This window comes from Thermobia domestica, unplaced genomic scaffold (genome assembly GCF_964235325.1).
Source record: "Thermobia domestica unplaced genomic scaffold, izTheDome1.hap1.1 HAP1_SCAFFOLD_808, whole genome shotgun sequence".
Taxonomy (NCBI): domain Eukaryota; kingdom Metazoa; phylum Arthropoda; class Insecta; order Zygentoma; family Lepismatidae; genus Thermobia; species Thermobia domestica.
The window spans coordinates 25,121-38,571 of record NW_027656518.1 but is presented as its reverse complement, the minus strand read 5'-3'; the positions used below and the strand labels follow the sequence as shown (position 1 = coordinate 38,571).

Sequence of the window (13,451 nt, the reverse complement as noted above, 5' to 3'; positions counted from 1 at the left end):
TTTAAATATTTATTTACTTGAAAGTGTTAAATGTACATGACGCAAGATAATGACAGGCTAAAATTTGAATAACAAAATTAACCAATACTAACTTCTATAATAGAATGCATTTGGGAAGTAATCTTAAACACTAAAGTTTTACTTCTAGGTAATATGAATATAATATTTCCTTATTTTTTTCTCTAGATGGAATGTTATCTAGAATCGAAGTATGGCATAGGCGGATCAGAGATAGGTTTTAAAAAACATGAATTACCTAGAAATATTAGAAACAAGGATGAAACTGAGGCAATGCAAATTAGTGCTGGATAAGAATATTCCACTGCATTGGTCTACAAGCGTGATTTATTTAATACAGGGTGTTTAAAAGAAAATGACCTAATTTTAAAAGTACAAATGTATTGATAAATACACTAGAAAAATGGGATAAATTGCAAAATACTCACAAAATCTTCAAATTTTAGCTATGCTATTACAAGCGTCCACCAGCAGCAGCACCACAATTTCCACCGTTTCCACCATTTCATAGTGGTGCGAGGCCGACATGGACTCTTAACCTTTGCACAAGCATCCTCTCTTCCAATTGGCGATACAACGACGAATGTTTTTGGGTGCAGGCGAATCAATGCCAAAACGCCGATGAAAAGCATGCTGAACCGAAATCACTGACTCAGTCTTTGATAACTGCACCACACACAACGCCTTCTCTTGAGCGAACACCATCTTACTTCTGACTGAATGCAAACTGAGATGCACTGACTGACATCTAACGGCGATTTTCTGAAACTTTTGGCCACGCCCATTCAAACATAATAATTTCCTTGCTGGCACATCCCATGTTCCGTAATTATTACCGTCCAAGATCAGATCATTCTTGTTGAAATACGGTGTGTATATACAAATCTGTTCAAAGAAATTAACAAATAATTGAAGAATCCAAATTCATACATGTCAAGAGGTATTATTTTATAAACAGTTAAGATTTATGTGCAAAATTTATTACAGCAAATCCCAGTCATCTAGTTTTTATAGTGGGATACACAGTGGCGGCTTTTGAGAAAAGTAAAATAAACTTTTATAACTTCAAACTAAGCAAAGAAAACTTACCAAATCTAGTTCTTGCATACAATTATTATGTGTTATATGAGGTAAATTTTCTTCCCTTATATTGAAACAATAAGTTTAATTTTTAACAATGAGATTTCATTAGGAATTGCCACTGGGAATAAGTTTAAGTGGAACAATGCTGGGGACCACAGTGCATGTGAGCTTGTGGTGGAGTTTTATATGTGCAGTTTTAACGGTTTACTACGTACCCTTTCATATCTTCATTTCGTTAATTTTTTCCTAATCTTTCAGTTGCTTTTATAATTAGTTTCTTTAATCTACAGGACATTAACGCGGATTTTAAACTAAGAGTTATATTGTATTTGCTTAACACTAATAATAATTTATGCTTTCTGCTCCAGCTTGGTGTCCGAAATGTGTTTACTGGTGCTGCTGACTTAAGTGGAATTTCCGGAACACCTAATTTAAAGGTGTCTGACGTCATTCAGAAGGCAGTGATCGATGTCAACGAGGAAGGAACAGAAGCTGCTGCTATTACAGGTTGGTGTTTCATTTCAACTTGAAATAATAGAAGGTGAAGGATTTTTTTAAACAACAAATTCAACTACAATGTCTAACTAGGTAATTGAAATGCAAGATGATTTAGATAAATATGCCTACCAAAGGCTGAAGAACCTAAAAAACTCTTTTTCGGTAATGAATCTACCAATAGATGATTCAACAGAAATATGGAATATTATTTTTTTTTTAAAAAATGAAGGTACACCCATGTCCAAAATGATTGTCGCACATCTATAACTGTCTTCTTGTAAGAATATAATTTGGTAATGATTTTGGAGGGTCTTTTAATACTGATACTATGTGTATAATCGGGAAATGTATATTTGTGATAAATTTCATAGTTAAAGAATTATAAATACGAAAATTAGAATGAGTAAAACAAAATGTTGCCAAATGGAGAAGAAAGTTTTATTTTCGTTTTGTTCTTATTTACAGCTCTTTTGACATGAAATTTGCCACATATATGTCTTTGCCGATTATACACATACTAACATTATAAGAAATATCGGGCGAGTTCGTTATCGAATTATATTCTTACAACAACATATTTACAGACATGCGACAATAATTTTGGACATGAGTGTATATATTCTCTCTCTAATACGTACATTTATTGTTTCTTACTGTAATATGAATATTTATTCAGCGTTGGATCGCTGAAACCCGCACACATCACTAGATACTAGATATGAAGTTCCGTGCCTGGTCACGATGGAAAATAGCGACGTAGGATTTTCAGGAAGTGTTTTGTTTTCCCTACTTTTCTTGCCCTAGCATTTATTTCCAATTGCTGTTGTGTCTTTATATTCACGGTGGCGTAGTCATGCAGTTAGCTTGAACCAACTCGGCAGTTTGAGTTCGATCTCCGTTGGGGGCGGGAAGTATTCTCTTTCTACTCTCATTCCAATGCAGCTTAGGTGTTCATTCAACTTCTGTTAAATGGGGACATTGGAAAATCTGAGGTGTTATACGGCTGGAGCGTTATGGTAATATGGTAAATGACTTCCCGTATGTGTCGAAATCTAACAAGTTCAGAGTCCAGCTCTGGACCTCCTGTGTCAAATGGGAGGTGCCCTTTTTTCTTTCTCTTGTAGTATACAGAGTATCCTATACCCTTAAAGTAAACGAATCTTTCTTGGATGTTTGATTCAAAGTTTGGTTAGCTGGTTTTAAATTTTAGTTTGCAAATAATCTTAACTGGTGCATTTACTGTTTTCAAGTGCGAGAAAATGATTGAGAAAACTCGACGTGTGGAAACTCATTTGAAGTAATTTCTAGAGAAATTAAATATAAAAGTTTTTCAGTTTATCGAGCAAAAATCTGCTTTCTAGATACTAAATACTAAATCATTAGCTACAAATTCCACTCAATAATAATATACATATAATTAAAATTGATTTTTCTAATTAATCACTAATAAATATTGTAAACTAACCATATGTAAACTAATCAAAATAGCAGATTAAAAAAAAAAAAAAAAAATCATGATCTTGATATAGAATTTGGTGATTTAATTCAACAACTTTGCTAGGTCAAACACACACAAACATTGATATTGATTATATATATATCATCATCAGAAGTCAGTGTATCAAGTTCTTTATACTTGGAGTAGCAGAAACAATAAATGGCTTGAATTTGAAAAATATTTCAATTTTAACTTAATTCAAAGTAAGTTAAACGGTTAAGAGACAAAACTTTAGGAGTCTTATATTTGCACATTTAGTTAATAATAAATTTTAAAATCCACTTCAGTAGTTTTCTGAAAGCATCCTATGTTATACTTTTCAGATAGCAAATAAAATTATCTTTACTATCGTGTTTTGTTAGAAACACCTTTTGATCAATGTTGCAATTATTGGACGTGAGTTTTGAATCTAAAGCATAAACTATATACATTCTTTATCTTGATAACTACATGAAAATATTTAGTCCTCAAGACTTTCGATAAATGAGCATCAATGAAGAAAAGAAACAAAGAAAATAAATAGGGTTTTTAATTGATTGTAGCATAACATCCCATTTCAGGACCGAGAAAATGTTAGATTAAATCTATTAGTTAAGCTGGTATCCCAACCACTCTTTGGTTTTGTATTAAAGACAAGCATTACACCAGGAATCCCGCTGGGTAGGAGCTTGTCAAGGTGTTCAACTTGTAAAGATGCAAAAGATGAAAAGTAGACATGTATTGCCAGTAATCGTTGTTGTAATGTTGATAATTGATTTTTGTGTCTTCCGGTATTTCCTACATATTATCTGGTGATTAAATTAATAGTTGAAAAATATAAGAATTCACACACATTTAAAAATATATGAACACATAGTTTTCGCCAGAACTTACACAATGCGAGATGCTCTTGGATTACTGGAGAGGAAGTAATATTTTTACTTCAGAATACAAGACATGTTTGCAACAGTATGTGCACTTTGTAGTTTTCGCAGTATCTTTCTGGTAATAAGTCCTTCCTGCGTAGCAACGTTTTCGCGCGTGGTTATGGTGTACGTGGCTCTGGGTTCGATAACGATTGAGATTTTTAGCTATTATTGTAAAGCAATTGGGAAGTTGTTTGATTAAATGACTTAACAAGCCATCTGATTGGTACATGAGACTTATATTGTGATGTCTACACCATGTAGGAATAGATCATAATTCAGATTTCTCATACTCTGATGTCTGAACCATAATAATTTAAATTTCTTATACTCTGATGCATGAACTATGAATTCGGTGTATGCATCATGGGGGAATTAATTACATTTCGCATACTCTGGTGCCTATTGCATAAACATAATTTATTAGGTTTATCTTGTTTTGACGTCTTTGTATGTGAAAAGTTCTCTGTTTAGAGCCAACAAACTTAGGAACAGAGTAGTCAGAAAAAATATTTTCGGAGTACTCAGTTTACTTTCAAAAGATAGGGCTTCAATTTGATAAATTTCAGCAATTAAGAGTTCAGAAGATGTAATAAGGTCCATATTTTAATAATAACTGAGGAAGTAGTGAGAAGTTCAAAAGAAATTTTATTAATGAATGTCATAAATTTTCTTGCTAATCACAACCTTTCCCTTCTAATAAGAGTGTAGATGATTCGGAATGACACATTAGGTTGGACGGATGACCCTCTTTCAAGAAAGGGGAAGGTAAAACGGAATTGATGAATATCAACAACAGTTTACGATCGATCTGTGGAGAGTTTACACTGCATCAATCTGACTAAAATCAATTATCCGGAGGCAATATGAGGTTGACTCGGTAACGTATTTGGATAGAGCTATCTTGCCTTTGGTGCCAGCGGTTCCGATTCCCGGTGTGGACAGCTTTTTCAGGCCAGCCTCCTGAGTGAGTTTTTCCTGGAGTTTTCCTCATTCACACTAAGAAAATGCCGGGATGGTATTTAGCATACAAGTCCCAGGCCATTTCCTTCCTTCCCTTTCCTCGGATAATGTGATCGCCGAGGAACGTCACCCCTCATATGTGACGGGCTAACATAGTCATCGATGCGGAAAGCCCAGAAATCTAATTTCTAATCCTAATCGGATAAAGCTAGACAACCATTAGATAAGTAAATCTTGAGTTTCCGACGAATATTATTTTAAATTTTATGTAGTGTATATTCTATATACACTATTATATTATATTATCCCTGAAGAAATTAATTCGCGTAACTCCTACTTTAAACAATCTTGTCTTAAGTTTTATTTCTATAACTGCAATCTTAAGGTATTTTAGAAATGTTATGCTTTTGTGACCATGTATTGGAAGATATTTGCTTCACAACATATACTGGTTCTTACAATTTCAAGTGGGAAAACTCAGAAAGGGATTTTCATAAGTTAAAATAGATATAGGACGTTGCGAAAAAATGGTTGCTTACTCGGAGGGGAGAACTGATTATGAAAGTATTTGGAAATATCCTGATTTGAATATGCGGACCTAAGAGGGACGGGAATGGGGGAATGGCGGAAACTTCACACCGAGGAACTGCACAATTTACACAATTCACTTAACATTGTTAGGGTCGTTAAGTTTAGGAGGCTTAAGTGGGCAGGTCATGTCCAGAATGGAAGAAAGTGGGAACGCTTTGAAAATATTGACTAGAAACTCAATCGGGTAAGACGACCTAGGCGCAGATGAGGGGACAATATTAAGATGGATCTCGCAGAAATAGGAAGGAACACAAAATAAACTGGGTCCATTGGCTGAGGACAGAAAGTCAATGGAGAACTCTTGTGAATGCGGCACGGAACCTCCTGGTTCTATAGGTCATAGTTAGTTAAAATAACTATAGGAGAAAAAAGTAGAAAAATTCTAGTCTTCGCTTATTTTGTGATGTTGATCGGCTTAAATTTGCATCTTACCGAATGCAGAACAACCTTTTTGTTTCTCTCTCACGTCCTTGAGAAAAGTATGTTTTCGTGAGGAAGGAAAGGATAAATTTACGCAAGAGTTATAAAGTTCTAACCTCAATTTTGTGAATTGTTTATTTTTATCAGCAAACGTCTGATTTCTGTGTCTTTAAATACAATACTCTTATTTATGTTTAGGTTATATTTATCACATTCATCAGTATTTTGCCATTATTGACGAAACACTTGAATTCCAAATCGATCGGGGGGGCGCGGTGGCTCAGTGGTAGAGCGTTCACCTCCGGTGCTTGGGGTCCCTGGTTCGATCCCAGCTCGCGCCGTGTGGACTTTGTGGTGGACAAACACCGTGCTCGTGGGTTTTCTCGGGGTTCTCCCGTTTCCTCCCACTTTCTTCATTCCACCATTTCACTCATCTCTCATCATCACCGTCTCCTTTAGCCTAACCGGCATAACTGTGGGACGTAAAACTTAAAGATTTCATTTCATTTTCCAAATCGATCGTCTCAACCTCTTTGTATTGTCACAAATATTGTCCCCTTTAATGTCATCTACCAAAACATATATTTCCTTGCCCTTTATTCTTTCTTCACATCTTCATAATTTTCTTCAAGTACATGTTCTTACAAGTTTCTCTACTTTCTCAGTATATCCTTTAATGTACTATCCTACAATGCATGGTGGTGCACCTTTTGCAACAGCTGAGAGTAGAGGTCAGTGGTGAAGGTCTGACCAGGTGGAAGGAGCTTGTAATGCACAACTTCTGACAATTCCACGATACAGAGAGCGTAACGTTTCGAGTGTGCAGAGGTGATCTTGAGGTGTGAGAAACACGGTCATGTGGAGACAACTAATGTTTGGTTCACATGGGAATGTCATAGAGGATCCATTTTTCGCCATCAGTGAGCAAGTGATCAAAAATGGGTGTGTTCAGGTGCCGAGTGACCAACGATAAACAAGCTGTCACTTGTTCCTTATTTGCTGCCGACAATGTGTGGGATACCCACTTGGTTAACTTTACATCCTATGCAGGTGCAGTCTGACTGTTTCAGCGGAAATCTTGGAAGCTTTCTGCAAGTTCATCCCACGTTAGACCACTGTTCTTCTCGACAGCTGCTTTCAGAGCCTCGTCATCCAACACGTGTGGTCTTTCACTGCGAAGTTTATCCGAAAGGCTTACATTTCCCGAACGAAATTTCTGGAACCAATGCCTGGCGTTCACGGTACTCTCCCAAAATACCTGGCATATGCGAGCACTTGAGGTGGCAGCTGACAGGCCCATTTTAAAGTCATACCACAAACAAACGCAAATAAGCTGCTTCGATACCTCCTTCTCTTCGACGCTGAACGAGCTATGACTACAGCATACGCAACCTGCCTGTATTACTGAAAGTTGATGGTCAGACTAGACAGGAACGTGTGTTATTTCATTCGTCACTGAGCACATCATTAATGGGGCGTCAAAAACGGAAAGAACTTCCTTGGTTTCCTTCTATGTTTCTTCGTACTACGAGTATAACGTCCACACAAAACAAGGTGTCTGTAACATAATTATGCTATTAGGATGCTTTCTTAACATACATAATCTTATCAAATAATCCAAATTATAAATAGAATATGTGTAATTTTGTAAATTACTGACATGACTGCATAAAGCATTCTGCATAGAATTTATATATGGCGCTGTTCTTACAGGACTACAACCGATGTTGATCAGCTATGAGTTTCCAAAAATTTTCAGAACTGACAAACCATTCATCAATATAGTGGCACAGAAATCTACCAATCTGGGACTATTCTATACCATTGCTGTTAATCCTTGAAACAAATGCTTTTATTATTGTGAATTTCCTAAACTGTATCAGCCTACATGAGGCATTACTGTTTTTTTGTTGATTTTAACATAAGAATTGTTAAATAAATTATTTCTTTACAATAGTTTCCTTTTTCTTCATACTACAGTGGGTCATCAGAAAGATATGCATACTAACCTTTCTATTTTTCACTAACTTCGGAAATCTGAACAAGGGGCTATCAAGATAAATCTTCACTCGATAACGACATCTACTTAGTCTGGTAATTCTATTACGTGAGTCTAGTTTCCAGCATGGTGCCTATCTGGACACTTCCATTTTTTACTCCTCTTTCAATTTGTTTTTTTTTTTCCTCTCTCTCTCTCTCTCTCTCTCCCCCCAGTGCTTCGACCCCACGCTATCTGATGACGACTTTTGACGAAAGAGCTCAAAGTTTATATTGTGAGTTCTATTTCTCATAAGTTATCTTCGTGGCATTTGTAACAAAGAAGTTCAGAGCATAGTTCCAAATTAGAAACGTTTAGATATTCAGATAAACTGAGATGATTTAACATCAGAAACATTAATGAAAACGAATAAATTTTTATTAAACATCAAAAGCTTGAATTGTTAATAGCTAATGATAATTTAATTCTGAAAAATTTTCTTTGCAGGAATAGAAGTGGTATTCTTCAGTTATATCAGACCGGAATATTTCAGAGTTGATAAACCTTTTATCATCATTATTATAGAGAATTCCACAAATATACCACTGTTTTACAGCATTATCGAAAATCCTTAATAACACTATTTTCCAGTTTTATTTAAAATATTCAAATAACGTATGTATATTTTTGTCTCTCTTCATATTATGCTACGAGCATGAATGGTATCTGACTTTTTTCTTTTGTTTTTTCTTTCTTCATTCGGCTGATTCTCTTCTGATCTTCAGCTAAATGTTAAATATTTTTCTACATTCTTATTAAAGGTGGTAATTTGGGGGTCTGTATTCGTTGTGCATCTTCTATATGGCAAATCTACTAAATTGGCTTAAATAACGGCATGGTACTCGCATGATTTTTTTCATCTTATCAACTTTCTAACTTTTAAGTTTGTATATACATCTATGTATTCTATATTGTATTGAAGTGATGTGTGTTCCATTGATAAAGCTTTATATTTGCTATTCTGTAAACATTTATTGGCACAGTCCTGATATTTTGGACTCCTTTGTGAACAGTAATAAAACGTGTTCTAAAGGCAATAATTCAGTTACTATAGCAATGCAACAGAGGAATCGTAGATCATTAATGAAAAGTTGTCTTAAGCTAGGTGTTAGCTTTCAAAAATGAAATGATACTACTTTCTTTAAGGATATTGGGCTAGTGTTGGTACATAAAATAATAATTATCTTAAACTATCTGGAATTGTACTATACATCAAACTAATGTGTTCACTCTTATGTATAACCAGAACTCTTTATTGTACCTTTTAATCGTAACCTTGCTATTAAATCTTTTCACATGAATATCTTTTGAATCCAACTGATTCCAATACTTATATAATCTTCATACTCTATGTCCTTACTACATATATCTTCATACATCTTGTTTCTTGCTCATCTTGTTTATCTTAACAACTTTCGACTATTTGACATTAACCTTAGGCACATCGGCATGTGCAAACTTTTGTTACATTTTCTGCCCAACACTCTCCCCCCTTTACATTTTTTTTAAAGTTCAACATTTAGATAAGAATCCCTTTGATTCTAATCCTTTCTCTTAGGTCTATCTTCTGAGCACCACTTTCCCAAACATTTCCTCACTTTAAGCATTAATGAAATCTTGTTCTTCGAAGGTTTACCACTGGCAAGCCTGGTATGTGTATCACTGGCAATCCTGGAAACTACGCATTCATCATTCTCCTCGATATTGTTTTTCGTAGTTCTTCTACTTGCAACACTGGAAACTCCGCCTTCACTGGCAACCCTGGAAACTATGCCTTCCATATTCTCCTTCTCCTGTACTCTTGTCCAGTTAAAGTTATTATCCCCACTTGACTTGCCTAATCTAATCTTCCCCCTAGCAATCTTCGCTTCAAGTTTTTCACACCTCTGCTCAACTTCCTGTGGTTTCTCCTCCATTTTCTTCTCCGTTTCTGCCATTTTGTCGTTTCCAAAATTTACGGATGGCAACATACCATTGACATTCGAAGATTTTTGTCTAAAGTGTACTTTGGCTTCTGGCTGCACCACCTGATAGCTGATTTGATCTAACCTTGTAATTTTTGCCGGTAACTCGATTACATTAACATGAGGTTTTTCCTGGGCAACTTCTGTGTTTTTGTTTGTATGTTTCCTCTCAAACTTAGGGTTCAATCTCTTTGCGTAACATGCCCTTGCGTAGTGACCAACAAAAAGACATCTAAAACATCGTTTAGATTTAGCTGGACAATACTTATTTTTGTGCATTCGATTACATCTTGAGCACGACTTACACACTTCACTAGTGCTTGACAATGTAGTTAGATGGTCATTGTGTTTGTGTTCAATCGTATTTCCCTGCTTGAACTTCAGTTCACGTTTCAACAAACTTATTTCTTCTTTTAAGAAAGTTATCTCCTGATCTCGGCGTTGTAATTCCTGTGCAATCCATCTTTTAACTTTTATGTCAACCATCTTCTCTATCTGTTCCCACCAAATCGAGAGCCTAGAATTCGTTGTTATCGACTGCGCCATTTGTTAGCTTTCAAAAATGAAATGATACTACTTTCTTTAAGGATATTGGGCTAGTGTTGGTACATAAAATAATAATTATCTTAAACTATCTGGAATTGTACTATACATCAAACTAATGTGTTCACTCTTATGTATAACCAGAACTCTTTATTGTACCTTTTAATCGTAACCTTGCTATTAAATCTTTTCACATGAATATCTTTTGAATCCAACTGATTCCAATACTTATATAATCTTCATACTCTATGTCCTTACTACATATATCTTCATACATCTTGTTTCTTGCTCATCTTGTTTATCTTAACAACTTTCGACTATTTGACATTAACCTTAGGCACATCGGCATGTGCAAACTTTTGTTACATTTTCTGCCCAACACTAGGTTGCCATACTGCAAGAATCTTGTAGCTGTCATTAAAAAATCTTGCAAGCCCATCTTTCTATTTACTATTTACACATTACAACTTTCTGAAAGCAAGAAAGAAATCTCCACCCATTGCAGCTCTGCACTCTAGTGGACAAATAGTGCACCTCCTCTTTAAAAACTTGTATTTTGCGTGCTTCCCCTCCTCGTCCAAAAGAATCTGTCGTTTTGGAAGCGCCAAAACTGTTTTTATCTTTATGGTGGTGGGAGGACGATAGCAACTTGCATTAGCAAGCAAGACGACCCAGAAAGTTGAACATGGTTTGACTCATTGCAAGATTTAAATAAAAAAAAAATGTTTTATGTCCCTTTCAAGACTGTTTACATGAAGAAATATTACAGGGTTGCAAGATTTTTTTTTAATGACAGCTAGAAGATTCTTGCAGCATGGCAAAATAGCTTTAAATGTATTTATATGTTCTTTCTTTCGCCCATTACATTGCGATACGTGGACTGGTGTGTGAGTGGCTATTATATATATCAGATCTATAACAAGAAGCTGTTTAGATGAAAGTAAAATCTCAGTGTAAACGTAGTTTTTGATTAGAATTATTTAAAAATTAAGTAGGTATGTAATAAATAATACTCTTTACTAAAATTCTATTTTTTCTTATGTTTTCTTTTGCAGTTGCAAATGTAGTACTAAAAGTAAGCCTTATTCGAAACCAGAGCTTAAAATTTGATCGTCCATTTGTAACCTACATAGCAGAAAAGGAATCGGACCTAATTCTATTTGCCAGTACATTTGTTGTACCTAAATATTGATGTTCCTTTTGTATAGCCACATAAATTGACTGTGATTGTATTTTACCAAATGTGAGAAGAAAATGACTGATAAAGTGCCATGTATTATATTTTTTTTAAAAAAAGAAATAAAACATGTATTACAATCCCATAAAATCCATACTTAGAGCATTTATTCAATACGAAAACCCTTACACTTCAAGATTTAAATTTTCTATTATAAGACGTAATTTCGAGTATTTCTATTGAGGAGAATCTATGCTGAGCACAAGATGAAGACCAAGTGAATGATGGAAGAATTGGTGGAATGAGAAAGTGGGAGGATATGGGAGTACCCCGGGAAAACTCACGGACACGATGCTGTCCACCACAAACTTACTTGGCCGAGAATCGAACCACGGACCCTATTCACCAGAGATAAGCACACTCCCACTGAGCCAAAGTGTTCGCCAAGATAAAGATCAAAATTTACGAATATAGTAATATGGCTGTCACGCAAAATTTTTTATTCTTATTAACACTTGTAAGCATAATTGCTTTTAGTTACACTTGCCGAAATAATTTTCCTTCAGTTTCTAAAGGTGTTCATTTTAAAATCTTTAGTAGTACTAGGAGTACTATAATTTTTTGATTAATTTTTATACACATCAAAAATTATAGTACTCCTTTAGCTTCTCTATATCCCATTTTGCATGGGCTAGCTTTCATTATTTAACGATAAAACTGGAAGTTAATGTATTTTTCAGACATCTTAGTGCAATTTGTTAAAAATGAATCAATAGATATAGATAAAGGAATACCAGAAACACTCACTCATCACACTCAAACGCACACCAGCTAATACGGTGAGTGAACAAATACCAACTTCATGAGCAAAGAGACTTATTCTCTTGAGTCAACCAGATTAAAACAGATTGAACTTTATTTCTGTTTCTAGACGATGGTGATAAAATTTGTCTACTTTCTAGTGAAGAACAAACCATACATTTTTACAAAAATAGGTAACTTTTCAAGTTTCTAGTAAAAAAAAAAAAAAAAAAAAAAAAACCCTGCTCACCAACGAACCTTGGTTGATATATGCATGCAAAAAAATTTCAGTTTAATGTCCCACGATTATGCTGTTAGGCTGAGAGAGACTATGATTAAAGCAAGTGAATGATGAAGGGAGAATGAGATAGTGGAAGGAAACGGGAGTGCTCCGAGAAAACCCCCGAGCACGATGTTGTCCACAACAAACCAAGGACCGAACCAGGGACCTCACGCACCAGAGGTAAGCGCTCTGCCACCGAGCCACATGGCCCCCCTCGCAGCCATATGTACATGGTGGACCATTTGGTATTGATACTTTTACTTTTGATATTGTTACTTTTAAACTAATTTATGAAAAAAACAAAGATCGTGGTGCACGAGAAATTCTCAGTTGCGGCTAGTGACTTAACAATAATGACAGAATACCTATAACTATCTGAAACTTATAAGACATTTTTTATTTAGCTTTACAATCTAAGGACGCTACAGTATCAGAACAGTCACAAAAATACACAATTCTGAAGCCTCTACAACAGTAATAATGCAAGCAAGACGGACTGGGCAATACACATCCGAAGTACCTTAGTGTGGATGCCGTTTTCAGCAATTTGATATGTCAAACCTTTCCGGAGATATTGATAAACATTGGCTAAGTCTTGTGATTGCGAGAACTTATAATTCCGTCTACCAAAAACTGTTGCTGTAATGTAGAAATAGACGAAAACAAGAT

The 13,451-nt window shown here is 35.2% G+C and overlaps 1 protein-coding gene across 4 annotated transcripts in view; it reads left to right on the top strand.

The window, feature by feature from the left end:
* Positions 1-13,451, top strand: part of LOC145677362 (leukocyte elastase inhibitor-like) — a 46,156-nt gene that overhangs the window by 21,969 nt on the left and 10,736 nt on the right. For 2 of the 4 annotated variants that reach the window (XM_081747881.1, XM_081747880.1), the window contains exon 8: positions 1,470-1,608. In XM_081747881.1, the coding sequence (XP_081604007.1) occupies positions 1,470-1,608 (139 nt within the window). Of the gene's footprint in view, positions 1-1,469; positions 1,609-8,461; positions 8,605-11,576; positions 11,849-13,451 lie in introns of those variants that run through there. The other 2 variants (XM_081747879.1, XM_081747882.1) reach the window with 2 other exon arrangements.